The sequence below is a fragment of the Chionomys nivalis genome, chromosome 8, assembly GCF_950005125.1.
Source record: "Chionomys nivalis chromosome 8, mChiNiv1.1, whole genome shotgun sequence".
Taxonomy (NCBI): domain Eukaryota; kingdom Metazoa; phylum Chordata; class Mammalia; order Rodentia; family Cricetidae; genus Chionomys; species Chionomys nivalis.
This window is the reverse complement of record NC_080093.1, coordinates 39947214-39974875: the sequence shown is the minus strand read 5'-3', so window position 1 is coordinate 39974875 and position 27662 is coordinate 39947214. Positions and strand designations below refer to the sequence as shown.

Below are 27662 nucleotides of genomic sequence, written 5' to 3'. Positions count from 1 at the left end.
ATAGAGCAATCTGAGAATGTTATCTACTACATATCTTTGCGGACTCATAAGAACAATGATTAGATAGATGCCCACATCATTTTGTGACTTTCCTCTCTCATACCTTGTTTTGATGTCAGCATATTACCCATCTGACATGGAAAAATGGTCCTACATTACAGAAAGAACACTCTATAAATAAATTTAAAATCCATATCCTACAGGCAGTAAAACTCAGAACAAGAATACATAAAGTAACACGTTCAGAATTCTGCTCCACTGTGCTACATAAAATATGTATATAAAGGTCAGGCTTGTGACATGCAAATGAATTATAATTATCTACCATAATTCAGCGATGGAAAGCAGACTATACGACTTCCTAAGCTGGAGCAGAGTACATATGACATAGTACATATCACTTAAAAATTCATTCTTTCAGGTAGAATACACCTGACCTGCAACCCCAACACTTGGGAGGCAGACACAGGAGGATCACTATGAGTTTGAGGCCAGCCTGGGCTCGGTAATGAAAAGCAGGCAATCTTGAACTCCACTCCAAGTCCTTGTCTCTCAAAACCAAACATTATACAGCTATTGCCTCCAAGCTGAACTGGTCCTTTCTGAAAAGAAGAACAGGCCCATGACACTCAAGAAGCTAATGAAACCCACAAGAGTTACAAGGTTCATAAAACACTTCCCCGAGCAGTAAGAAGTCAGAGAGAGGGCCGTCTACCGGACCTGTCTGGATGTTGTAAAGGAAGCTGATGTGGGAGTCCCCTCTGTGTGCTGTGATTACCATTAATGAATAAAGAAACTGCCTCAGCCTGTTGATAGGGCAGAACTTAGGTAGGCAGGGAAGACAGAACTGAATGCTGGGAGAAAGAAGGGCAGAGTCAGAGGGACGCCATCAATCCACCACTGAAGATTGACATGCTCAAACTTTGCTGGTAGGCCACGACCTCGTAGTGATGTACAGATTAATAGAGATGGGTTAAATTAATGTGTAAGAGTTAGCCAATAAAAAGCTAGAGCTAATGGGCCAAGCAATGTTTTAACTAATATAGTTTCTGTGTGATTATTTTGTGTCAAAGCTAGCCGGGTGGTAGGAATGAACAAGCAGCGGCTCCTTGCAACAGGGAGCTTCAGGGATGCAGTTCTCTTTAGTGGTCACCCATGCTAGGATGGGCTTTCTGGTGGGGTGATGCAGCTGTCCAGGAGTCATCCACACTCCTGCAAATAACCCTTCACTCATGTTCCTATAAGTGACTCCAATAAGCTCATGGCTCAATAAAACAGACGGAAATAGACCAGCTTCTTTGGTTTGTCATGTGTGCCCTACCTGGGGTGAAGAGACATTTGTTCATGTCTCCCAGGAGAAGTCATAACACCGAAAGAACAAAGAAATCAGCTTTAAGTATTATTTCTGCTTTTACGGTCTCTGTGTACCCTGTTTCTTCTATATCGAGTGTTCAATGCAATCCTCAGTTTTTAAGTCAAATAAGAAAAAAAAAACACATTGGAAATTGAAAGCAATCACCTGTGTGTCTGTCTTTGTCCCTTAAGTTGGTACAGGACCTGCAGTGCAAATAATAGCACACAGTAGTGAAAAGCAGAGATAACGCCTACAGCTATCCAGGGAGAATTGAAATGCGAGGAAACCTTAGTGTTCCCCAGCCCAGTGGGTATACCAGCACAAATCACTTCAATCCTCATCTTACCCACGCTGATCACTCTCTCCAGCTCCACAGCCTCCATTTATTGATGCCTCCCAACTCACCAGCTCTCCGCTGTTTCTCTCTCTCTCTCTCTCTCTCTCTCTCTCTCTCTCTCTCTCTCTCTCTCTCTCTCTCTCTCTCCCTCCCCCCTTCTCTCTCTGGCCACCCACCTGGACCCTACCTTGGATCTCATCGTCAAACAGAACTGCTATAGGTAGCCCCTTAAAAACCATCTGGGGTGGGGCATAGTGGCTCATGCTTCTAATTCCATCACTGCAGATCCAGAAGCAGGAGGATTACTCCAAGCTCCAGACCAGTCAGGACAGACAGAGACCCTGTTTCAAATAAACAACAACAACAACAAAGCCCCTCTGGAATGACTCTAGTTATTATCCTATTGAACTAGCCATCTGTGTGTTTTTGAATTTACAGCCCTATATCCATCCCGATCCTTTGTCCCTATCAGCTACCTCTCCATCCAGACACTGCTCAGTCATTTCAAGACTATTCCTGTGTCCAGGAACTACTGCTCCCTAGTTCCACAGACTCTATTTTTGCCTTCCCTCTAACCTGGTAAATTCTACCTCTCTGATATGAAGAACAAAATGATGCAAAACCAATCAATGGTTCATTTCTTTTACTCGTCTGTTTAATCAATACCTACTGAGCAATAAGTGCAAGCACCAAAAAACCATGTTCCTATTTGGAAATCCATTTTACAGTGGCCCTTTTTTTTATGACTTTCCTAAAAATATTTTAAACACTGGAGCATCTAGACTTCACTTCCACACAGTCCCTACTGCTCCGTAGGTGCGCTTCGCCTGTTCAGGGGCTGATGGGATCACTTCCTCTCCATCCCAACAGAAGCACCTCTTATTTGCCATTCACCTTCCATTCCTGCGAGAACCCAGGCACCAACATCTCTCTCCCTTCCTTAAATGCATCCTTCTACCTAAGCTCTTTGTGCCTCCCATCTATCGCACTATGCTTTGCATTGTTCTGGCTGCTGGGGACATAAACGTAGCATAAATGAAGCACAAAACTATATGAAGCACAAGGAGCTCACTGGCTAGTGAAAGGATAAAAGTAGAAATATGCACATGTACATACACACATGTACACATACACCACACACACACACACACACACGGGTTGGTCATCATTTCTTTTCTAACATGTTTGAGAGGAAGAGCACCCATGAAAAGAAATTGGTGGAGGAAAATGAGTAAATGGGAGTTAAAACAACTTTTAATAAAAAATGAAGTGACATTTATTATTTCTTAATAATGTAACGTGTTGGGTGCTATTTTAACCCTTGCAGCAATCCTGTGAGGAGGAATAACATTATCTCCTTTCACACATGAGGAAATTGAGGCACCAAAAGCTTAAGGTGATTGCCTAGAATCCTCCAGCTTAGAAGCAATGGCATTAGGGCTCAAAGGTCCTTGGTCCTGGATCTATGTCCTAACTACAGTATCTTGATGAGAAAAAGATGGAGGGAGAAGACAGGCATATAGAAAAGTCAGGGGCAGAATGCGGGTAACAGTTTTGTCCTTGCCTTGCAAGCCCTCGCAACCCAACTTCCCTACACTGTCAACAGAGCACTTGCTAAGAACTCTGGAGACCCCACTACCGCTCATTCTCATCCCGCTGGATTCTCTTGACAGCACACCTCACTGCTGCAGAGCTGGGCTGGGCAGACACATCCTCTCTTTCGGGAGATCTTAGCCCACACTCTGTTCTCCCCTTCATCCACCGCCTTCCTCCCTTGCTGACTGAATGAGAACATCCATCCCTCTTATATTCACAGGCCCCCTTTTCTAGCCATGGGTCTTACCTTGGTGATTCATTTCCACAGCACCCTTGCTACACACTTCCATAGTTCATGTGAAGCTGCGTGAGGGGTAAAGTCTGTCTGCAGGGATCCTTACTTCTTGCCTGGGCTAAATACTCTGCCACCCCCTGGAAAGTTCTACCTAATGCAGAGGACCTCAGCTGTATTCTAGAATCTGAAGGAAGAAAAGCCAGCTATTCAGAAACAGTAGAATGGTAGGTACCACAGTTTAGAAGGAAGAGGAACTGATAGGCCTAGGTCAAAAAGAGCAGCGTTCTATAAGATGAGAAAGATTTAGGGATTTGATGCACAACATAAACACTAAAGGAATAATATGGTATTGTTCACTGAAAACCAGCTAAACGACTAGATTTTAGGTACTCGTCAAACAATAAATAGGCTGAAGAGATGACTCAGTGGGTCATAGTACGTACGGCTCTTGGATAAGCCAAGTTCAGTCCCCAGCACTCATGTTGGACAGCTGTCAATCACCTGTAACTTCAGGTCCCAATGAACTTGAAGCCTCTGCCTTCTGCAGGCACCTGCATTCATATGCACCCACACAGGCACAACCAAACACAATTTTTATAAATAAAATAATTTTAATAAACAAATTAAAGGGCTCTGAAGAGATGTGAAAAATGACAAAATTGCTTGCTTCTCTTTAGTTACCATTATGTGTATACACATCTATATTTGTAGAGAGAGATACACATACACACACATACATACATACATATATGCATGCATACATACATACTCACCTGCCAAAACATGATGCTGTGTACCTTAGAACATACATTAAACAAAATTCCTTAAAACTAAGGCTTAATCTATATTTCTCTCCTTGAAAATGCTGTCGGAGACTGCCCAAATGGTACAAATGAGTCCACATTCTCCAGGTCCCGAGGCGATAATTGCAGCTGCACTGACATCCTTCTTTCTCCCTCAAACCTCACTTCTGTTTAGTCACCAAAACCTGAGTATACTTCCACAGGAACTCACAAATCTTTCCAATTTCATTATTAATAATAACCTTTACTATTCTCTGCTTCCTCCAGTCCATTATGAATACTCCCCAGGCGCTGCTGGACCATACTAACTGGGCAGATCACCACTGCTCCACCAAATGATAGTTGTAAGTAAAAATCCCTAGTCTCAGAAAATGTCTCCCAATCTCCCAATCTGGGGAGACTTACATGGTTGTGAAGCAACATGTGTTTTATTCGCTCCTCACAGAACATCCATATAACGAATCCTCACCAGTAATGTTGGAAAGAGCCTAGGCATTCATGGCATTATATAATCATATCAGTAGTGGGGTCATTCCCTGTCCCACATCTGTTTTCTCTTATTCTAGTAATAGAATTTCATTTTCCTTTAGGGAACGGCCCCTCCCCAAATGTTGGACTGCCTCGCAGAGATAAACATTTCCCGCACTTCAAAGCTAGACATGTGGCCCAAGATGACCCACCCATTAACCACTGTCCCCTTGGACAAACAGCTGGCCCAAATGTGGGGGACGTGACCCCATTCCATGGTCAGAACACACTATATCCCTTCTGGGGTTTCAATGCCACCACTGGGTAGAAGAATTACTAAGGCTCACGTGAGTTCTGATGTTGTGTAGACAACAGTTGCCTGAGAATGAAGCGCACTTGGGGAAATGAAGAAATCACAGCCATTACCATCCCCTCTGGCTGCTGAGCTAGACAAGCCCACAATCACTCTTTAAAAACAAAATCACTTGGCTGGAGGTTCCAAAACTGACAGTTCTTCACATGAAGAAGGTACACAAATGCCTACGAACTGACCCTGAGGCACACGTGCTGAACTGCCTTAGATACATGTTTGTCTGGACTGGGAACATGCCTAGGGTCAAACTCACTACTATTTCCGTAATAAGACAAAATAACACTGTCGTTAATGCAATTAGTTTACATCAGAATAGACTTTGCTATGAAAAAAAAAAGTATAGAGCACATAAATAAAATTCTGTCAAAGAACTTCACCTCATGTTCTCAGAACTGTGAACTAAGACATATAGATCTATCTCAACTAATAAACTCCCTTTGTGTATTCATCTGTTTGCCAGTTCGTGTGTTTAAGTGACAGTGGTTGGGTTCTGGACACCCGTACCTGAAATGGTTCCCTGTGCCTTCTTTTAGGCTTCCAATGTTCCAAGCTTTACTTCCCCATGATCCTTTCATGTACATTCACAGCGGTGTTAAACTTAAAGGCTGTTAGTTTGATTATTGAAACAAAAAGTCTTGTAAGCCTTATATATAATTGGTAAACACCAGGCCTGCCTGTCCAACCAAGAGATGGTATTCATGGCTCTCAGGCAAAAGCTTAGGTAGCCCCCAGTCTCTTCTTAGGGAAATCAGGCACAATACTGGCTCCTCTGCCTTTTGTCCCTGATTACATCCTGAAGAGAGACCACAGAAATTTGGAAAATCACAACTGTTCCGCTCCACAGGACTCCCAGTAACCACAATGTTCATCCGTTTTCCTGTGAGCAGGTCTTGTCATTCTCTAGGGTCCTTACAGAGCGTAAAATGCTCTTGGTGCACTATTTTAGCCAAATATCCATCTTCATTATCAGTGCTCCTGATTTTAACAGCAACCCCCTAAATGAGCTGAACAGCGGTGCCCTACTTTATAAACAAGGACCAGGGCCAGGTCAGTTAAGCAAAGGAACGAACACACACACACACACACACACACACACACACACACACACACCTCTACTCTTGTTTTCTTTCTGCTTTCATTTTTCTCTCAGGATTCATTCAATCAACACGTTTATTGATATTAATTGCTGTCTTTGGTACTCTCAGATGTAGGGCTGTGCTCTGCAGAAACTAACAAGAACACTGCACAAGTAATTTCATCCTTAACTGTGCAGTGTTTATTTTTATAAAACCCAAAATGGACAAACACATAAGCACCGACTATCTTCCAGCATGCATGAATGTCCAGAGGCATTCATGTTTATGACACGGGAAGCCAAAGGCAGCTTGTCATCAAACCAACCTGCATGAGTTGAGTGATGTGATCGCCAGGCAAAACAATACCTGGAGACGCTTCAGCCTTGGGAAGAATCCAGACTCTACCTCACAGGACTTGAACGAATAACACAAATACCCCTCCCATCCCAAGGGGTGTCTCTGGGTCAGGACTCCCTTTCTGTGGACATTTTCCCAGCATACTATCCTGCTTCTTTGGCTGACCTTTAAAGCTAAAACCTCTGGAACAAAGCCCATGAGAGATTGTGATAAGGCAAATTCAATGGCTTTGGGGCTCACAGAAATGTTTTTCTAAAGCTAAGCAGAACCCCAAAGGCCTCATAGAAGCCATTCTTTGTCTATGAGGTTAAGACAAGAGACTCCCACACACACTCCATCATCGTCAGGCTACGGCCTTTGATGGCTTTTTCTAGTCCAGGTTTCCCTGTTCTGGTTCAGTCTATCATGAGAAACATGTCACGTGAGAGCAGCTAGCCAAGGCAGGGCTGAGGTTCTTGGCTGTGAAGAGCTATCCTGTGCAAGGCCAGATGTATCACATAGGGATCAGATGGGATTAGCCATGCATCTACTCTCCCGCTTACAACATGCCTACAGATTTACCAGGGAAACTTAGTCCATTTGCATACAGCCTATCGGGCTAGCCATGAATACCCAGAACTCACTCTCTGATACTTGTCAGCATTTAAGAATCCTATTATTCACAGGCCAAAATTAACCAGGAAACCAGGCAGCAGCATCTTTGAACAAGGTTCTTCCCGCTCAAGATCATTTCCTACCTATCTGGAAAATCATTCTGAGTTTACGTGTACAAATAACATTCAGTCTTAACATTTCAATTCAAATGTGATTAAACACAATATGCTAATGCAAAATACTTTATAATATACATAAATATGATATAATTATCCTTCAGTATTTTCAGTTTCAGAGAGGATCTCATGTAGCCCAGATTGGCCTCAAATTCACGATATAGATGAGGATGACCTTGAACTCCCAATCCGTACACCAGTGTGCCTACTTTATGGGGTACTAGGAACTGCACTCAGCTCTTCGTACAATTCTATCAACTAAGCTCCATCCCCAGCCCTCATTCTCTACAAACGGCCCTTTCCTCCCTTCCATCTCAAGCAAAGGTAAATAAGGGAAGATGGTACCATCCAGGGCCATCGGCTCTCATCGTTTAAGTCCAACATAAAACTGTTTTTGAAACAGTTTTAAATGAAATAGAAAATCACTCTCCTCGTGTACAAAACTCACCTAACTCAGCCATGGAAGATCTACTTCCCTTGACATCTACATATCTTCCATTAAAAATAAAAAGTCCTCCTTTCACCATATCTAAATAACAGTTAGGTCTCACTTATTTCAACCTGTCCCCTCTGATTCGAATTCAAGGAACGTTTTACTACAAGCCTGTGTGCTGAGCAGCGCATAGCGACCCTGCTCTGTTATCTCAAGGTTTATCATCTTACAGACAGAGGCACAGGGGTGCCCTTAAGTTCAGTGACTTTCCCGCTAGTGGCCTCTGCAGTCTCCACACCCACATGCTTACTGGGGGAGTCCCCTGTAAAGCAAATCTCAGGATAGCTTCCAGCTGGCTTTACCCCTCTGGAAACCTGCTCGAAAACATGACATGGCTGGTGGTGAGGAGGGCTGCTATTGGTAATCTCCGGCTTGGAATCAATGATTATAGGCAATTCATAGAAGGATAAATACAGCAACTGCGCACCGCAAACCATCTGTTCACAAGAGATCTTCTCCCAGATTCAATTAACGAGAAATTCATTCCTCTCTATACAGATCTCGTCTACCAACAATTAATAATATGTACCTGACCTTATTCCTTTATATTTCCATTCCCTAACCAGTAGGCTGTTAACTCAAAGACTCGGAGGATACAATTAGTGGCAGTGGACAAAGGCTGCTTCTTCTTACCCCAGGCACGCCAACAGTCATGCATATCACCTACCCTGCGGCACCCCATTATGGGTTGGTAGTTCTAGATACTCCAGGGGCTCCTATTCAGAGCTCAGCTTGCCAACTCCAGGTATCCCACAGCCAACATAGCAAGCAAAACTTGATATATGCTGACACAAGAACAACCACTAGCAATAACTATAGCTAGGCATCACTTCAGAGTTTTAAACATAAACCATTCATAAAACCTAAGAAAACATAATGCTATCTCCTTAACCAGAGGCAAGACAACCCTCCATTACTGCTCCCTTCTAGAGATCCTTTTTGCTTGTTTGATTGCTTCTCCCATTACTCTGTATGTCTTATCTTCCCGGAAAAGAAAAGAGATCCACCTTCACTTTTCTGCAGAAATCTCCAGGCCAGAAATCTTACCCTTAAATGCTAACATGCTACACAAAACACTGCATTGATAGTCTAAGTAGGCAGTCAACACTGTAGCTTTACCATGGTAAAAATTCACTACTTTCCTCGCCTAGAATATCATACTGAATATATACATATACATGCTGCCATGATCATAAATGACTTCAGAAATAATAAACAAGTTCTTGATCGAATTTGTGATACATGAGCGAACTCCCCGGACCCCCAGCACAAAACATGAAAACATTCCAGAAACATTGGCAAATTATTTACTGCCCTAAGCTGAAACATGGCTTGTTTATTGCTGGAAAGAAAGAATCACAGAAGGATGGCCAAAGTGTTAAAAGGTCAGTGCAGTAAAGGGTGAATACGAAATACATTCTGTCCCTTTACAGTGTCATGATGGTGTGCACACAGGAACTCAATTTACCCCGCCTAAGCCAAAAGCTTTGTGCTCCTTTGATTTGCCTGAAAATGTTTTACTCTGTACAATAGCAGATCTTTTCACAATAGTTATTGCAGCAATTCAGCGCTCCTCTGTAACTCCTGGGAGAGCTTTATTTCCACAATGGGATTGTAAAAACTACAGTAAATAGTAGTTAGTGGCATGTATATAAACTTCCTTGGTTTTACTTTTGACATGGAAAGCCGTGGCTCTTTGCTATAAAGACATTTGTAAAAAGTCAGAAGAGGTTATAGGACACTGACATGTTTGCTTGTTCAAAGCGGATGAGAGAACAGTGCTGCCCTCTCACTAGAGGCCACTGGACTCTGCAATCTTAGCTCAATTCTGAGTCCAGGAGGACAGAAGTGTCTCTCTACCCTTGCAAGTTAAGAAACCTCCCATTATCAACAAGTCCAGGTCCTTCTAAGCAAATATTAGTGAGCACTGACTGGATATTTGGCCCCAGTCTACTGAGCTACCAACTAGAATTCAGGGAAAGGGAGATTTTACTCTTTCCTTCTGCACACTGGATAGAAGGATTCTTTAAGCAACAAGATCCCCAAAGGAGCCATCCTGGACCAGAGTCTTAGATTCCAATCATGGCTGTACAGTTGGGGTCAGTCTCCTGTCCCAGTGTCCTGGTCTGTTTTATGCCCATTATGCACCACGGTTGTTTTTGAAGAAGTATGGCTTTGAGAACTTAGCCTCCAAATGTGGCTGGCAAAGAAGATGCTTAATGTTGGCCGAACTGAAAATGTCTCCTGAAAGATTGGACAGATGTGTTCTTTATGTCTGTTAGCATTCCTGTAGGCACTACTGAGATTTATTCGGTGCTAAACTGTAAGGTTTGGTTAAAAGACCTGAATGGACCCCGTGTTTCTTTCACAGAAGAGGTCAATAGAACCCCAAGAGGTAATTCTCCTGCAGGTGGCAGGCACTCCGGGCAACAAAATCTGACTGGGTGTTCTAACTTCTTCAGGGGACCCAAAGAAGCGACAGGGACATAAACCATGCCCCTTGCCCTGGTCTCAGCCCTCCACTGGCTTCTCTGGAATACATCCTCCCTCCTCCGGGAGGGTAAAGAGCAACACCTCCCTCTCTGTCCTCTGTATGCACACAGCTCCTCCCCAGTTTATTTCTAGAAGCAGGCAAAGGAGTTCATTCCCCCAGTCGATTTTCCCCCAGTGGCCAGAGCCGCACGCACGCATGGAGTTCAAACGAAATGGTCTCAGAAATCATCTGTGCTCTCTCGCTTCATCAACACCAATGGTTACCTTCCTAGGAGCCCCGTGGTCTCGAAGCACCATTGGAACACTCCAAAACGCCCCTGTGGCCCTTGGGTTTTACACTCAACCCCATTTGAGCTACAACAGGACTCCCTCCTTGGATCAGTCTCAAAGTTGTGAGGTCCTTAGGAGGGGCACTTACAGAGCACTCTCCAGTCCTGTTTCTGGTAGGGACATAGGAAAGAGGACAAAATCCAGGGCTTTTAGGCCAGAATACAAATCGGTAGCGCTGGCCAGGGTCCCATAAAAATGTATTGGCATTTCCCTCAGGATAGCGAATGGATCGAAAACCCACCAAGGCACCTCATCAAAACATTCCTGCGACACGCTGCAACAGGGTACCTCACGTTCCATCCCAATAGAAGATTCCGAAGTTCCCCTAGCGGAACCCAGCCAGTGGCTTTCAAGGTCTCCCAGGTTCCTCCCCACCCAGCTCCGGGGGGCCCACATTTGGATCCCAGCCAGGCGAACCAGCAGCCAGGACCCCTCTAAATTCGTGCTTCCCTTCTGGTGTCCCGCCCCCTTCCTCTCTCCTCCCACCCCAGCTCCAGTTGAAGCGCTCCAGGCTCACCAGAGCCCAGCAGTTCTGTGGCCCAAGAGGTTAATCCAGGCTTTCCCCCCTCCTAGTTGGGTCCAGAGGCGTTCTCACTCTTTGGCCTCGCAAAGGTTTCTACCTTCCCTGCCACGATTACTCGCAGGGGTGTTTCCTCAAGCTAGTAGCCTTCCCGGACTGTCCAAAGGTCCAAGGCGAGTCTGAGTCAGGGCAGAGGCACTCCAGATTTTCCAAAGACCCTACCTGTCCCGCACAGCTTATAAAAAACAAATTAAACAGGGATCCCAGCAACTTCGGGGCATGCGTGTGATTGTGCAAGGACCGGGAGAGAGCATCGCCCCGGAGTTCGGGCCGCAGTTGCAGAAGTACATCTGGAAAAGGGGGAGGGGTCCAAGGAAAGGGGACAAGAAGTCCCCAACAGTTTCTAGGTGCAGTGCCTGAGTCACCGGGAATTGGGTTACCTGTCCTACGTTGATGAATCCGTACTTGCTGGCTATGCGGTCGGCCTCCGCGAAGCCGCCGGCGATCTTCACTGCCCAGTGGTTGGTGTAGACGCGCGTCCGGCACACTGGGAGCAGGCAGCCGGCGAGCAGCGCCAGCACGCACAGCAGGTCCCGCCGTCCGGGGCAGCAGCAGCGGCTCCTCCAACCCCAGCCCATGGTCCCGGCACCTCGCAGCTTCGCTCGCCGGGCTGCTGGCTCGCGCGCTAAGCGGCGCGCACAACTAACTTCTCCGGCCTGGGCCGGCGGGGCGCGCAACCGGGGAGCGGTCGGTAGGAGGCAGAGAGTCCGGGAGAGGAGCTGCGAGCCCCTTGCAGGCTCCTAGACCATCCCTGGGACAGCGGGGACCCGGGCTACAGGCTCTGGGCCGGCGGGGCGGTGGGCGAGCACTCCCCGGCTGGCACAGGAGGAGGTGGAGTGGGACTGGCGCCTCCGCCGCGGGCTCTTGGGGCTCCGCTCCTGCACTCTTCGGCTGCCTCTTGTTCCTCTCGGGGGGCCCTGGAGCGCGGTGGAGACGACCGGCCCGAGCTCAGACAACGACCAGGCGCCCCCGCTACTCGCTTGCTCTCTCGCCCGCTCGCTCGCTGCGCTCCCTCAGGCTCTGAGCAGCGCGCGGCGACTGTGAGTGGCGACGGTAGCGGCGCCCGCTCCGCATAAATGACTTCCCCCCGCCCCCGGAGCACCCCTCCTTTCCCTCCCCTCCCTCCTCCACTCCTCCGCCTCCACGAGCCCGACTCAGCCAGGCGCCACCCAGGTCCTAGCGCCTCCCGATTCTCCCCACTGTAACCTCTAGGGTTGGGGACAGCAAAGCCCAATCGCCCCAAAGAGCTGAGAAGAGAGCACCCATAGGGTCTTGGTTTCTATTCTTCTCTCTCCACCGGTATGGATTTGAATTAATTTGCCACTACTCTGGAAAGTCTAAGATTTACACGATGATAAGACGGAAGCATGGCAAAGATTCATTCATACCGGCTCTAAACATCTTGTACTAAGCATTTTAAGGTCACTGGTGTCTCAATTGCTGAACAAATAACTCGAGATTTTCACTCGACTGATTCTTTATGCTTTTCAGCAACTGTTTATTTTGCACGTTCTGCTCCTGGGAGAAGCTGCCACACAGGACAGTTAAAGTCTTATCCACTTTTACAAAAGCCAAAGCCAAGTCTGTCGCCTGCTGACTTTAGAGATACTCTGATACTCAGCCACAGCATCACAGGAGAGTGAAATCCCAGGCTCGAAATGAGAAAAGATAGCTCTAGGGATATCTGAATAGTAGAGGATGGGCAAGTGTCGGTTCCAAGGGAGTGGCCATTCGTGGAATGGGCTTCATCTTCCTCATCAAAGGGAGTTTTCCAACTTTCCAAACATGACTTGGGAACGGTGAAGGATGATACTACAAAAAGGATCACAGAGAAAGTCCGATGAAATCCCGCGTCTGTGTTAAAGCACAATGACTTCAGACAAAGCAGGGAACCCTGCTGGGCCTCTTCAAGCTTCTCCAACCACACTGTCTTATTGCAGGTGAGGGGCCAAAGAGTTGCTTACTGTAAAAAAGAAAAATTAGACCTCATGAAATGGTTCGCTTGGCCTTAAAAGGACTGACTATCCTGAATCCCCACCTCCCTTTCCCCTCTTCTCCCATTCCTTATCTTTCTGCCTAAACACTAGTTGAATGTGTCTGAGATTAACCCATTGCAGGATGATTTTATTATGTGAAGCATACCTGCAAACTTAATTCTACTAGTGCCGTGGCATTTTATGGCATTTTGCATATTGTATAAACATGCTATAATTTTGAATCTGACAAACTCAAAATAACATTATCCCTATATTGCATGTCAAAGGTAGATGAGAAAAATGGATACCCTTTTCAGAAGGATGTGTATCTATTGATTGGTTTATTTGGCTGGTTTAACACATCTGTATGAGGATTTGGTATGGTTCTTCTCACATTGTGCTGAACATTGTGATGGGGGGGACGGACGGACACACACAAAATATTAGTGGAATTTAGGCTCAGAATTTTCAAGAGTAAATGTGGTTCATTGTTATTCCCGTTGTTTTTGTAAAGGGAGAAACATAGGCACTCTGCTTGGTTTTAGAGTGTTGATGTAGTCTGGCTACTCACCAGTCCCTTTGGACACAGCTCTTAACCCCCACACCTTGAACTACAGAGTAAAGGGCAGGGAGAGAGGGAGAGAGATTGGTCTGTCAACTGCTAACTGCAACCCTGAGCTTCTGCAGCTAGGCTGGTCAAAGTGGCTGAGCTCCAGAGAGAGCAAGAGGAGCTCACTGAAGATCTATTCTCAGCAAGTCCATAAGGGACAGAATTGGGGGGATTCACTCTCTGTGGGGCAAAAGGACTTGTCTGACCTTGTTCAGCAGGAGAGGGCTCACAGCTCAAAGTACTTTGAGAGTCAAGTTTGAAGCATGGCCTTGAGATTTCTCTCTAGGACTCTGGAAGTCTCTCAACAGCACACATGCACCAAAAAATAAGCAAGCAAGCAAACAAACAAATAAAAAACACTTCTCTTGAAGGCCCTGTTGCCTCTGGGTTTGAGCTTGTGAATGAAATAAAGAGGAATGCCCAAGTCTCCTGAGGGCTAAACATTGTTTCCCTAGTGTGACAAAACTGCTCACTATTAATTTTCTTTTTCTGTGTTTACGTTTCTTCACTAACACTCTTGCGTTCCACATGTGTGTCCTGCCTGGCATACCCAAACACGACAAAGGTAGAAATTGGGGGAAATCACTTAGTCAATACTTGCACCAAGGTTTAGTTTCTTAAAGAACATATTTTTACTCTTTGATATAAGTATATTTTAAAAAAATGTCCAGCTGATGAGATGGTATTTACCACCACACCCGGAAACCTGAGTTCAACCCCCAGGGCCCACATGATGAAAGGAGAGAACTCCACTCCAGCAAGGTATCCTCTAACCCTCACAAGAATCACACAGACACACACAGACACCATGCATGCACACACACCACATACGCATACACACACAACAAATAAATGTATCTATATGACATCTCTGTCTTTTAATAAAGACACTTTCACCTGATTTAGAGTCTTCATTAGCTCCTTCACATCCTTGAGCGGAGTCTCCCTGGGTCAGGAATGCAGATTTCAGATAAGGACCAACAGCTAGAGAAGAGGACTGGTTTATTTTGTACCTTTAGGTACGTGCTGGTTGTGACAGTCAGCTTTATAACAAATACTCAGAAACTAAAGGGAAAGGGAGCTGATGGCATAATGGTGGCTAGTACACCATTCCTGACTAGAGACAGGCAGTCCACGTCCAAGGTGGATGAACACTGCCTTTTTTGTATGCAAAGAATAGCACCTTAAGATCTGACCATAGATATTCCCTCGATAACTGCCATATGGTGTGAAGTCAGACAGTTTTACACTGTTACCCTGTCTTATAATACCTATAAGATATGACTTCACAATGAGGCCCCACTAGTGTTTGGCCTCTCCGCCAAGACCTAAAATAAACATTACGTGGACTCTAAGCAGCAGTGTCAAAGTAAACAAGAACTCCATAAGGGCGTATCTTGACATTGCACACTGGAATTATTCTGGGAAGGCTCTGCATTATAGGATGCTTCCTGTCTTCCCAGATGAAAATTAACCTTTAAATTCCTTCTAGGCTTAAATTTTGTAAGTCAATGATAAATTCATAATGGATACTTTGGAGCTGACCAAGGAGAAAAAATGGAGCTGTATATTTTACAGCTCAGTGGAAGAGTCACCCAGTCACGTGATCCCAAACAGCTTTCGAATATGTGAAATTCAGGGAGAGTAATAAAAATTCATCAGATTTAATAATGGTAATAGTAATAAGTTATGCAAATAAGCCACATCTATTAGGCATTTGTCATATGCCAGGCGCTGAGCCAAATATATTTCAAGTCCCAGGATCATTCACAGAATATCAAAGTTGAAGGGGACCTTAGATAGCACATCATCCAATTTTATTTAATAGATAAAATCACAAGTTCAATAGAAAGCCACTTTGAAAGACAGTAATCTAATCAGAGAAAAATAAGTTAGATGGAAGAATAATACAAATAAAACAGAGAAAAGGCTACATTAGTCAATGACAATAGTGTGCTATGAACTAGAATTAACATTAGCCTCATATATACTCAGGCTAGCCAAACAAACACAATCAGGAAAACAGACATTTGACTTCCCCTCAGACGTCTCAGGTGTTGAACCAACGCTGCTTTAAAAATATGATCCACGATGCATAACATCCCCAAGACAAAGGTTAGCTCGAAGCTTGCTGTCACATTTACTACAGAAATATATATTCTGTGATCTTAAGAAGGGACACATCCTGCAAGCCTTAGGAAGCCTGAGTTATTTCTTTAACATGTTCGAAGTTGACTTAAAAGGGCATTGTTGACTACCTTCTCTAAGCATTTAAAGCCTGCAGTGACAAACTGATCCTCAGGAAGCTTTCGGTGGTGATACGGTTTCATGACAATATCTGTAGAGATCCCCCCTACACCAAAAAAATACTGAACTTTAGGAAGATGTGGCAGCAAAGCTAATGATACCTCCTGGGTCATTTTGTCTTAACCTGCTAGGCTACCCAGCCTATTCAAGTTTAAGGGGCCTTGAAGAGAACAATGTAACCAGCCTTACTATGCCTTGGATTGCCCATGTAATGAGCGTTTACAACCTCAGCCAATGCATAGCTTTAATTTAAGCTACATACTGTTTCATATCCCCGACCCAGAGTAATATAAGTATGTATGGATGTGGTAATTGCTTGCTAAAAGCGGCCAACATATTGGAAGCACATTATACAACAGATATCCGCCATTCATATTAGAGAGAATGTGTTGGGTCTGTTTGTGGTCATGTTTGCTATTTGAATTGGTTGGGGTCAGTAAAATGACTTCTCCCTGAGTAAAATTCTTGTTAAAAATTTCTGTAAAAATCTTCCATTCTTTTTCCATGCCATGTGTGTGTGTGATGTTTAATAAATCCAGAACAAAACTCTTTGTTGGGGACAGCAAAAAGACAAACAGACACAGACGGGTCAGTAATCACAAAGTACAGATAGAACACACAGGAGAAAAAAGAGTGATTCATTTGGGCTCACTCTTGGTCAAATTAATCCAAAAGGAAGTCCGTGTTTTCATTCCTTAATGTGATACCAACACATTTGGTGCCTCTGAGGTCATCTTTGATGTGCTAACTTACACAGCTTTCCGATTGGAACAGGAAGTGTGAAGGTTGTGGATGAGTTATTTCTCTCAAACAGGAAAGAAATGAGACAGCTTGAGTGTCTTTTCCTAGCTTCTGGTTTCCATCTAGCTGGTCCCACAGCAACTGTCCCCTTCATGATGGAAGTGGCGGATGGGGTTACTGTGCTCCCACCTTCCTTGAGTCTCTAATTGGTGGTAAAGTGGTCAGGGAAAGGATGGAGGAAATGAAAGGAACGGCTTTAGAGCCTGAGATTTTACCCATCAGAAAGACAAGGTCCACAAGGCAATGGCAGGAGCGCTCCAACAAGAGTAAGCCCCACCCCATTCTCTTTCTCTTTTCAAGATGGCTTCACTCTTTAGCCAGGCTTTTGTGGAACTTACAGTAGTTCTCCTTCCCCAAGTCTGAAGTTCGGGGTTAAAGATTTGCTCTCTCTGTAATGGCTCTGGAGTCTGTCTTTTTAAATATTTAATTGTCTTTTTTATTCTCTGGTTTCTCCCGGAGAATCAGGTCTTTAATAACAACCAATTCAACAACATGGTCTTATTGGGAAGATGAAGCTAAAATGCCTTAGGAATTAGAACACATTCTAAGGGAATACTCTCATTCATTGGTCCCCAAGTGAGAAATTCTAAAATGATACACACTCACTGTGACTTCGAAATGCTAATCAGAAACAAGATAGACTAAGAAAATCCATTTTATAAGTACAAACATATCCCTTCCCACACTGCAGCCTTAAGGCATTTGTGAAGAGGAAACTGACCCAAATGTACACACTCCAGGTTGCTCACTTGCTGTAGCCCCTCAGCACAATCAAAAGACACAGCATCTTTATTCCTTTTCTCGGTGCCTGTTGACCCAATGCCTGATAAGAAGCAACTCTGAGAAAGAAAGCTTTGTTGTGGCTCACAGTTTGAGAGAACCCAGTGCATCCCAGAGCAGAAGGTACCCATGGTGGATGGCTCCAGGTTGCAGGAGTGTGGAGCTAGAAATTGTCACTTCCTCAAATCTCAGCTAAGCAAGAAGCAGAGCATGGACAGGAATGGTGCCCAGCTATCAAACCTGCAAGTCCCACCCTAATGGCTCACTGCTTCCAGTGAGAACTCTACCTCCTAAAGATTTCACAATGTTCCAGGACAGCATGACCAGCTGGGGTTCAAATATTCAAACTCATGAGCCAATGAAGACAATTTGCATTCAAACCACAACATAGGGTAAACAAGAGATATATGAAGCTAATGCTGGCATAACATGACATTGTTCTTCAATAAACTTCTCATTAAATAATTTGAAGGAATAATCTAAAATAACAATAAAAATATAGTATGTGCATAAGCAGGTAACCTAGTTATTATTAAATTGGAAAGCTCTGACAGCATATAACTGCATGTGCTCTACTTTTATACACCTGGAATGTAGTGCTTTCTTAGGCCAGCAGCATCCAAAACATGAGGAATGCATTGTGCTATGGTGTGGTAATGGCTACCACCTAACCGGTGACATTCATTTTTCAGCTCCCTTTAAATTTATGAGCATATTGTTATCTGGGGGAGCTGAGCTGAGATGACATCACATGACGTGTGACTCTGTTATGTTCGATCACTTTCGAAACTGTGTAGATCACTATCATTGTATGGGGGCACAATCCATCCCACCTCTGTGGTATAACTGCAGGTTGTAGTTATTACTCAAGCACTGCACAGTCTTCTTCTTCTTGTTGTTGCTGCAAAGCTCCAGGCCCTCATCTGAGACTTCTAATACTACACAAGCAAAATGTAAACCTCTTTGTTCCCATGGTTTTTAGATTCACAATAAAGCCATTTGTCCTCAAGAGCCAACCCTCTCAGTAGCCGTTTCCTGGACGAGGCGTTCAGCTGAGACTTATGGCGACCACTTTATACACCAAGAACGGCAGCAAAGTTCTGTTTTCAAATGGTTATCTTACACTTGAGAATAACTTACCAATAAGGTTGTTTTTCCTAAAAAGCAGTGGAATACATTCAGCAGAAAGCTCAGACTTCAGATTTCTGAAAGTGCATGATATTCTTCATTGATATTTATAAGATCCTATCATTACTCAAAAATAGATATTGCATAAAGACAGGGAGGAAATCATATTCTAATATGAAACCTGGCAAGTGCTACTCTTTAAGTCCAGTAACTTAATTTGACTTCCCTCGCAATTCATGAGCCAAGAGTCTAAGGAGTGATTAAAGGCAAAGGCGGACTTTCTTTAATTGTTCTCCAAATATGAACAACGTTCTCTTGTTTCATAGATATGTTAAATAAGGCTAGAATGTAAATTGCTTCTACAAAGGCTGAATATTGCCTCTGTCAGTGAAGCTGAGATTGAATTTCCGGATCACACTGTGCCACGACACAGCTTGCCTTCGGGGACGGAGAACTCTCTCTCCTACGACTCTTTGCTTATTTATTTAAAAGTGAGAACATGTTTCAAGTTCCAGAAAGACACTAAACTGTGAGGGGTGAGCAAAGATTGAAACCACGGCAGGAAAGCAGGAAATCCATTCGTCACCCGTTATCACTTCTGATCCTGCCATCGTAGTCCTTTTGTGTGCGTCCGCACAGATACAAGTTGGCAAGTTCGTGAACTATTTGCATGTTGACATTTTGGCAACAACATGAAAAATGAAAAGAATTTTTTGGAAAATGTCAGCAATGCAGAACACTGACATTCTGTAAAACTGGGGCAAACAGTATTAGGAAAAGATCTTAAGGGATGGGTGAAGTTTAGACTTCAGGATGCAAAGAAGTGGCATAGTAGACATAAGGTGGAGCAGGAAAGTAAAATTGGTAGTAAAGACAGTGGCTAACCAAAGGACCTTAACAAATCAGGGCCACAGTGTTGGCTGCATAAAAGACCTGGATCTTTATGGAATTGATGTTGCCATTAACACCTTGCACACTTGAGAAAACAATTTTTCTGCCCAAGTGTGTTCTGGGGGAGTTGTGGGTTTAGCAGATTAATTCTTTCAGAAGCGGTTGGGGTTATATGTGGAAACTAATGACACCGAGGCAAATTATCTAATCAATATTCTATTATCTTGTAGCCCTTTTACCTCCACTGGGCTTTCTAGGCAGTTTTTCCTGTTATTTGTTCTCTATGTGTTTAATGATAAACTCCCTGCCAAGTAGCGTTCACATAGGAACAGGCTCTTTCTGCCATGCCAACTCAAAGCAAAATTCTCCCAAAAACATTTAGATGAGAAAAGGGGGAAGCTGACTAAGCTGAAATTTAAGGGCGAAGGCAAATGGCTTTGGATAAAGAATAACCCTGCCTGACTCTGACGATTAATGCCCACAGAGCACAATGACAGCTTTCACATAAACTTTTCAAAGTCCTTTCCAGTTGCTATCACATTTGCTCTTCACAGTGACACGTGAGATTAACAGAGACATGGTCGTTATTTTAACGCTCTCATAGCTACCAGTTTCTCTAGAGCAATGGAAACCGGCTTAGTGGAATTGTTTGTCCACCTACACACAGCAAGTGAGTGATGGTGGTTGGACTGTAACTCATGCTTTCTGAATCGTGAACTCCAAATTCACCATCCCTCTACCAAGATAAGCTCCCTAAAGGAACTTCTGTTTCATCTCTGTGCTCACCAGTCACTTAGTGGGAAAGTTCTGTTGTCATTTGAGAAGAAGGGTCTAGAGACTCCCCTCCTAGCCTCTCCATGTCTGTCACTAGAAGGCAGTTTCTTCCCACCTCTCCCCCTCATCTCTCTCCACCTCAGAGTCCAGTAAATCCTTCTTTCTCTTCCCAGATGGATATCCAAATCAACCCTGCCCAGAAGTGTCAAGGCTGAAAGTGGAATTGAGTTGCTAATTACTCAGATCCTACAGATGGGCTGATGAGTTGGATTGTGAAATACTCCTCATGATGAAACCCCATGTTTAAGAGAAACAACGGAGATGTCTGCTGGCATTCATTATGGTGGATGCTGTTATAAAAAGAGCCTTTGGAAGATTTCAAGAACATGTTTATTCTGTAGTGGCTCCTGTTGGCAGATCAGTTTTCCCATTGTGACATTTTTTAAACCCTGACTCCTCCATACCACAAACATACTTGCACATGCCTAATATGCCTAACTATTAATAGAACTGTGATAATGAAGCAAAAAGACTCAAAATGATGCCCATAATTCAAACACTCATGAAGTGGAAGCAGGAAATTCAGAAGTTCAAGGTCATCCTATGCTGGAGAATTTGAGGCCAGTCTAGAATATAGAAGACCCAGCCACAATAGCAACAACAACAATAACAATAATAATAATAATAATAATAATATAATAATGAGTAAATGTTTGTGATGGGGTGTGTTTAATGTCATCTTCTTCCCTTTATGGAAAATTTAAATTTTCACTTCACATTATTCTAAAATATTTCCCCACTCTGACTTTTGCCACCCTCATTTTCATCAGAATGAAATAATAGAAATATATTTACAGTAGTTTAAAAAGAAGAGAAATACAACATTTCCCCTGCTAAAACACAGCTCTTTTCATGTCTAGATATTCCTTTTTAGAGGCAAGCTGAACAAAGCATGTCTTTATAACCTTGTAAACTCAGCACACATATACTTTATATCCTGCGTGTTTTCACATAATACATGTTATAAATATGTCTCTACAGCCTTTGTAATTATCATTTTAATGACCATACTCAGTTGGGTAGATACATAATAATTTAGTAAGCTCTTCTATTAGGCATTTAAATTGTTTATAATTTTTCACTGTTGTAAAAATACTTCGGGGAGTATCAGAAATAAAGGCTGCGTGTGTGTTAGATATTTTCCTAAGAATTAACTCACAACTTTTAGGTCTCAAAATTAGGCACATCCTAAGGGGACCAGACAGGGAACTTTAACAAGTTAAGTGGTCCAATAAATGTGGCGAATTGGATCATTTCCACTCTAGCCATAGAATTCCCCAAATCTACCATGCTTACTAATTATCTAGTTACTTCAATTGTCTATTTATTCATCCATCTGTCTGTCCACTCATCCATTCACCCATCCATACACCCATCCACACATCCAACTATGCAGCTACCAGCCAGTCAGTCAGTCAGCGCTAACTCAACGACTAACATAAGAATTCACATTTTCTAAAGGTTTAAGCTATTAACATTTAATGCTTAAATTGGTATAGTACCAGGTTCTCAAATTGTCAATGCCAAATGCTAACTTCAAGTGAGAAGTCACCCAGAAAGGTCATCAAAGAAGCTACTGCTGAAGCAGTTGAGGAATTCTGTGCAGAGGAAGAAAGAACCTGAAATACGTTTGAAAGGCCAGACTCTCGGGATTGGATTTGAGTGATATCATTGCACGATTCAAATATCTGGGACACTTCTCAGAGACTTTCCCAAGGGATCTGGAGAATTTAAGGAAGTTTCATCTTGCTTTGTTGGCTTATTTATTTATTTTACTTTTAATCAATGTTATCTAGGCTGAATATTATCTGTCTTCAATCAATCGGATTCTGTAAGACTTCAGGACTCCCTTTAAGCTTTAACAGTCAACTCTGAGCAAAGTGTGAGGCCTGGGCTCGTAATTAGATTAGAGCAAGGTGGAAGAGAAGCTAAGGAATGCTTTGCTCCTTCAGACATCTAAAATCTGTTATCTCCCAGTTTTAAGTATATGCAGCAGACTAGGTTTGGGAAGAAAATCAGGATGCCTGGAACCTTCCCCACAAGGGTTTTCGTCTGATGCCCAGTTTTCCAATAGTCTGTAAAATGCAAATGGGGGATCCTGTAATAATCAGAGGCCAGGAACAAGTTCCAATCAATTCAAGCATTCAGAACAATGGGTCTATAAAGTAACTTGAGTCTGGTGGCTCACACATGTAATCCCAGTACTGCAGAGGGTGGGGTGAGAGAACCTTTCAACATGCTTAAGGCCAGTCTGGGTTACACAGTTCTGGTCTGGTCTGGACTACGAAGTAAGAGCTTGTCTCAAAATAAGTAATGAAGCAAAGTAAGTAATTAACATTTCCTTGAGCCAAGTGTGGTGACACGTGCTTACAATTTTAGCACTTGAGAAGTTGAGTCAGGAGAATCGCTGTGAGTTCAAGGTCAGATTGCACTACATAGTGAGACCCCGACTCAAAAAGAAAATGCTTTTTAAATTGAAACAGTACAGTCTAAGCTCTAATCCCTGGAGTCTTATTAAAACTAAATAACCAGCAGTGAAGATCCCGAACTTCCATCCAAGAAGGGAGTCCGTTTCCCCAAATCGCTCAGCTCTAATTCCGAGGGTTTCCCCTCAAAGTGAGACACCCTGAAAGGGTTCACATCATTTCCTCTAGAAATATCCATTTCTTTCCTTTCACTTTACCCCCCTTTCTGGCTGAAAGTCTTTAATACTTCTTAGCTGCAACTTTAATTATTTAATTTCTTCCCTGCATTATTTAAAGAAAAGACAGTTTGGAGGCTCAAGTATGCACGAAGGAAGTACAAGCCTATGCAAAATTGAAGGAATCTGTGTAAGCCTGCGCTGCAGCACATAATTCAGCATAGACTACTTTGCAATCTTCAGTCTTCTTTTCTCTTAATGTATCCCCCTGCAAATATGGACGAAACAACCGTTTTGTTCAAATATCTCAGCTGTAATATCAACGAAGGCAAAGACCTTCTGGGACTTGAAGACAGGCCATGGATATGAGGGCATGTCATTCACTGTTAAAGCATTTATAAATGGTCAAAATAAAGACAAGACTAGAAATTCTTATCACAGAATTTAAATATAGAATTTTCTCCCGATCTTCCAAGATAAAAATAAAATGGAATAGCAATTACAGTATAGTTTATAGAAAATTCATGATTTCCTAAAGTTTATGGCACATCCTTTATTTCAAATTTTAATTACTTTAAAGGTAGAGATGGATGTACATAAAAAATGAAATGATTTTCCTCTCAAAGAAGTATACATTTTTTATATAAAGCAATATAGTGTATTTTACAGCCTCCTTAATACTTCTAGCCCCCAATAATTATTTTTCCATATCCACTCTCCTTTTCCTCTCAACAATGTCAATTACACTTTTTTATGTATACACATGCAAATATATATTTACACATATATGCATACATACACATTGATACATAAAACAGATACATTTTTATTGTATTTTAATATTTTTGTTAATTTTGCTTATCTATTTGAAATGTGTTATTTTGAACTCCTCATTTATTTCACAGACACAAAAGGGTATTGTTTATATGTAATATAAGCACACATACACACATAATACACACATGTAAAGTCATTACTCTCTGTCATTTGGGGAGGATGTGACAGATAATGGTACTTGGACACCCGTAGAGAAGCTGAGCTCTGCTCATCAAAGATGAGTGTTAAAGGACTTCACACAGAGTGAGCCTCACATAGTCCAGAAATAGCTTAAGAGATCTTCTAAACATTCGTCATATTACTTTTTTTTTTCCACTATAAGACAGGGTCTTATATACTCTAATTGACCTCAAAGTTGCTATACAGCTAAAGATAATCTTGAGTTTGCTGAGTCCACCTCCAAGGGCTGGGATTACAGGATGGAGCTAACACACCCAGATGTCTTTGTCCTGCTGCCGAGAGGATCTGACTCTGAGTGAAATCATATTGGTGCCCAAGTATCTACACCGGTGAAGAATGCAGGACACCATGGACTCTGAAATAACACCACTCAGATTAAACTTCCAGACCTGCTTTGGTGGTGTCTGTGTGGCCTTGGCTACATTCTTTAAATGTTTTCACTCTGCATCTTTATCTCTAAAGGGAGACTAAATCCAGAATAGACTTCACAAATTTACTGTGAGGATAAAATAAACTGACTTATAAGAAGTGTTTTAACGTGGTATATCATATAGTAGCTTTGCAACAAAATGAATAAACCTTACTTTTATTAAAATACCGACTAGAAGTATTAAACAGCCACAATACCCCTGAGCATGGTCCTGTGTGGGGATGGTATTTCACTTTTCCTTTGTATGTTTTTTTAAAGGGTTGTAATTGAACCGTATGTTTTAAATAAGAAAAAAAAATCTATAATTTGTTTTGTTAGTGTGCTATCAATTTCTTTCTTTTTTATGTTCTACCACAACCACTCACAACTATGTGGGGACAGTGGTATTGAACTACCTTCTGAAGCTATGCCTTCTAGTTTATTTCCAGGTACATACGTCCCCTCCCATTCAGCGTTTACTGAGAATTTCCCTAGATGAACTATGGATTCAAGGCAGAGGTGCTGGTGCAGGCTACCAAAGGGTTTACAGATGAGTAGACCAGCTGCCCTTCCTGCTCTGATTCATTTTGGAAATTCTGACTGTACTCACACGTTGGTGTGATGCTAAATGTCTCCCTTAGGAAAGCTGACTAGATAATTTCTAAGGACGAGCATCTGGACATTAATATGCAATATGATATAGGAGTTTCATAGTTCTTGATACTACCCAGAACTTTAATTCCTGCAGGATTTGGCAATAGATCTGCAGAGTTCAGGTCAAGATGCCTGTGCTAAGAAGTAAACTTTTTTCCAGGAGCCAATGAAATGGGTTCATAGTTCAAAACATGTGCCACACAAGCCTGACCCAAGTTAGAACCAAGAACAGACACACACACAAAGTCGGATGTGATAGTGCACATCTTTAATATGATCCATACAGGGTAACACAGACATACTTACAGTCACATGTATGCCAAACATGTGTATATACAGTAATAAAAATATTAAGAATTTTCCAAAACTTAGGCCTCTTGTCCTCCCTCAAAGACCCAAGATCTACTAGAGCAAATGATGTGCTTTTGTTTCTTGCCTTTATTTATCTACCAAGTATGTGTGTGTGCACATACAGAATTAAAACATCTCAAGAAGTTTTATTTTCTTCCTTAAGCAGCAAGTATATACTAAGTGCCTAAAATTACCCATAGGATGATAATCCTGCAGTCTTTCATTTGTGACTTAAAGTCCACATCACTCTGCAGATGTGTCAAAAAATTAGTAATACTGACAGGCACTAAAAAGTAAGCCTCTTCCAAAGTATTTATGGATTAAAAGATGCATATGGGAGTTGTTCAAAAAGAAGGTAGATCTCAGGGGCAGAGAAGAGAAATTGTGGTTTTTAGTGGAAAAAGTTGAATATATATTGGTAATTGTTGAAGCTAAGCAGTAAATGGGGCAGAGTTAAAGCATACCATTATGTTGATTAATAAGTGAGGGGTAATATTTTCAATTTCTAAATTTTGAAATTTCTCAAGTTCTAGTAAACACATAAACATATAATCGCTTTACCTGAAGTCACTAAAAGAGCATCCTATGGCGGCAATATCCTAGAGGAGAGTGTACATTGGTGGAATTTTAATTTTTGTGGCTGGTAGCATGTTTGGGTGGGGTCGTTTGAATGCAACTCACTAAATGTTTATTCTGTGCTCACTACTCTATACTTCAGCCAACATTTTTAGGATCATAAGAGCTAGATGAATAAAAGCATCTTTTGTACTAGGACCGAAGGCAGACCTTGAACCAAAAATAAGAAGAAAGAAAAAGAAACAAACTACAAGCTTCAAAGGTTTAGAGCTTGGCCAATAAAACTATTCAGCAAAGTCCAAGGAGGTGGCAGTGTGAGGGAGGCAGAGTGCATATGTTTATACATTGGCTCCTTCCTCCCTCACACAACTTAGCCATCTGTGACTACTTGCTGTGGGATAATGCTCTTATACACTGTAATGATCTGTCAATCGTATTGGTTTAATAAAATGCTGACTGGCCAGTAGCCAGGCAGGAAGTATAGGTGAGGCAAGCAGACTAGGAGAATTCTGGGAGGAGGAAAGGCAGGATGCAGTCACCAGTCAGACATAGAGGAAGCAAGACGAGAATGCTGCACTGAGAAAAGGCACCAAGCCTCGTGGCTACACATAGACAAGAATTATGGGTCTATTTAAGTTGTAAGAGATAGTTAATAATAAGCCTGAGTTAATAGACCAAACAGTTCATAATTAATATAAGCCTCTGTGTATTTCGTTGGGGCTGAAAACAGTGGTGACACCAAGCAGGACAGAGATTTCCATTTACAACTAATCCCTTTGGAGCAGGAGGTGCTGAAAGCACTGTTCACCATAGTTTTGTCCCAGGCCAACCAAGTGTAATCCCGACGCACCTCACATGTTAAGAGACATTACTGCCCTTCGGATTAAGAATGAGTATTTAAGTAGGCATGGGTGACTTAACCATGATTGTACTTACAATCAGTTCAATCAGAGAGTAAGAATTTGGTGGAAGCATTTTAAAATCCATTCCAGATGATTCTGCAGTTGCTGTAAGACAGCAGCTTCAACCACAGAAAGATATCATCAGGGTTGAGGAAGCAGCAAGGACCTTTTGCAATGCATCTCTGTAGTGGATGCTGCGATGTGCAACCCAGATGAGAAGCCCAAGGCACTCAATCCCTTGGCTTCCTTACAACATGTTTGGATACTGTAGGTACCATTCACACTGCAGTCTCTCTTGGGAATTGCCTCAGCCAAGGTAGTTGCCTCATCAAGGTTTCTCTGCTGTTCAAGTTCATTTCTCATGATTGCAGAGGTAACAATGCTTAGCCTTTTGCCTCTATTTGGGGGCATTTCTGAATGGCCATTTCTGTTCCAGAACTTTCCATGAGATCAGCAGAATCCCTGTCGTAACTGTATCATTGGTCACCTCTCCCTGTGTCCAGTCCTTTCTAGCTTGCTG

The 27662-nt window shown here is 42.7% G+C and overlaps 1 protein-coding gene and 1 non-coding gene across 3 annotated transcripts in view; one reads left to right on the top strand and one right to left on the bottom strand.

The window, feature by feature from the left end:
- Pcsk5 (proprotein convertase subtilisin/kexin type 5) overlaps positions 1–12298 on the bottom strand; it is a 409270-nt gene extending 396972 nt beyond the window's left edge. For both annotated transcript variants that reach the window (XM_057777813.1, XM_057777814.1), the window contains exon 1: positions 11646–12298. In XM_057777813.1, the coding sequence (XP_057633796.1) occupies positions 11646–11843 (198 nt within the window). In that variant the 5' untranslated portion in view covers positions 11844–12298. The remainder of the gene's footprint in view (positions 1–11645) is intronic.
- On the top strand, positions 33–137 carry LOC130880849 (small nucleolar RNA U13). Its single transcript, XR_009057651.1, has one exon. It is a non-coding gene; the product is annotated as a small nucleolar RNA U13 (small nucleolar RNA).
- Positions 12299–27662: the final 15364 nt, after the last annotated feature.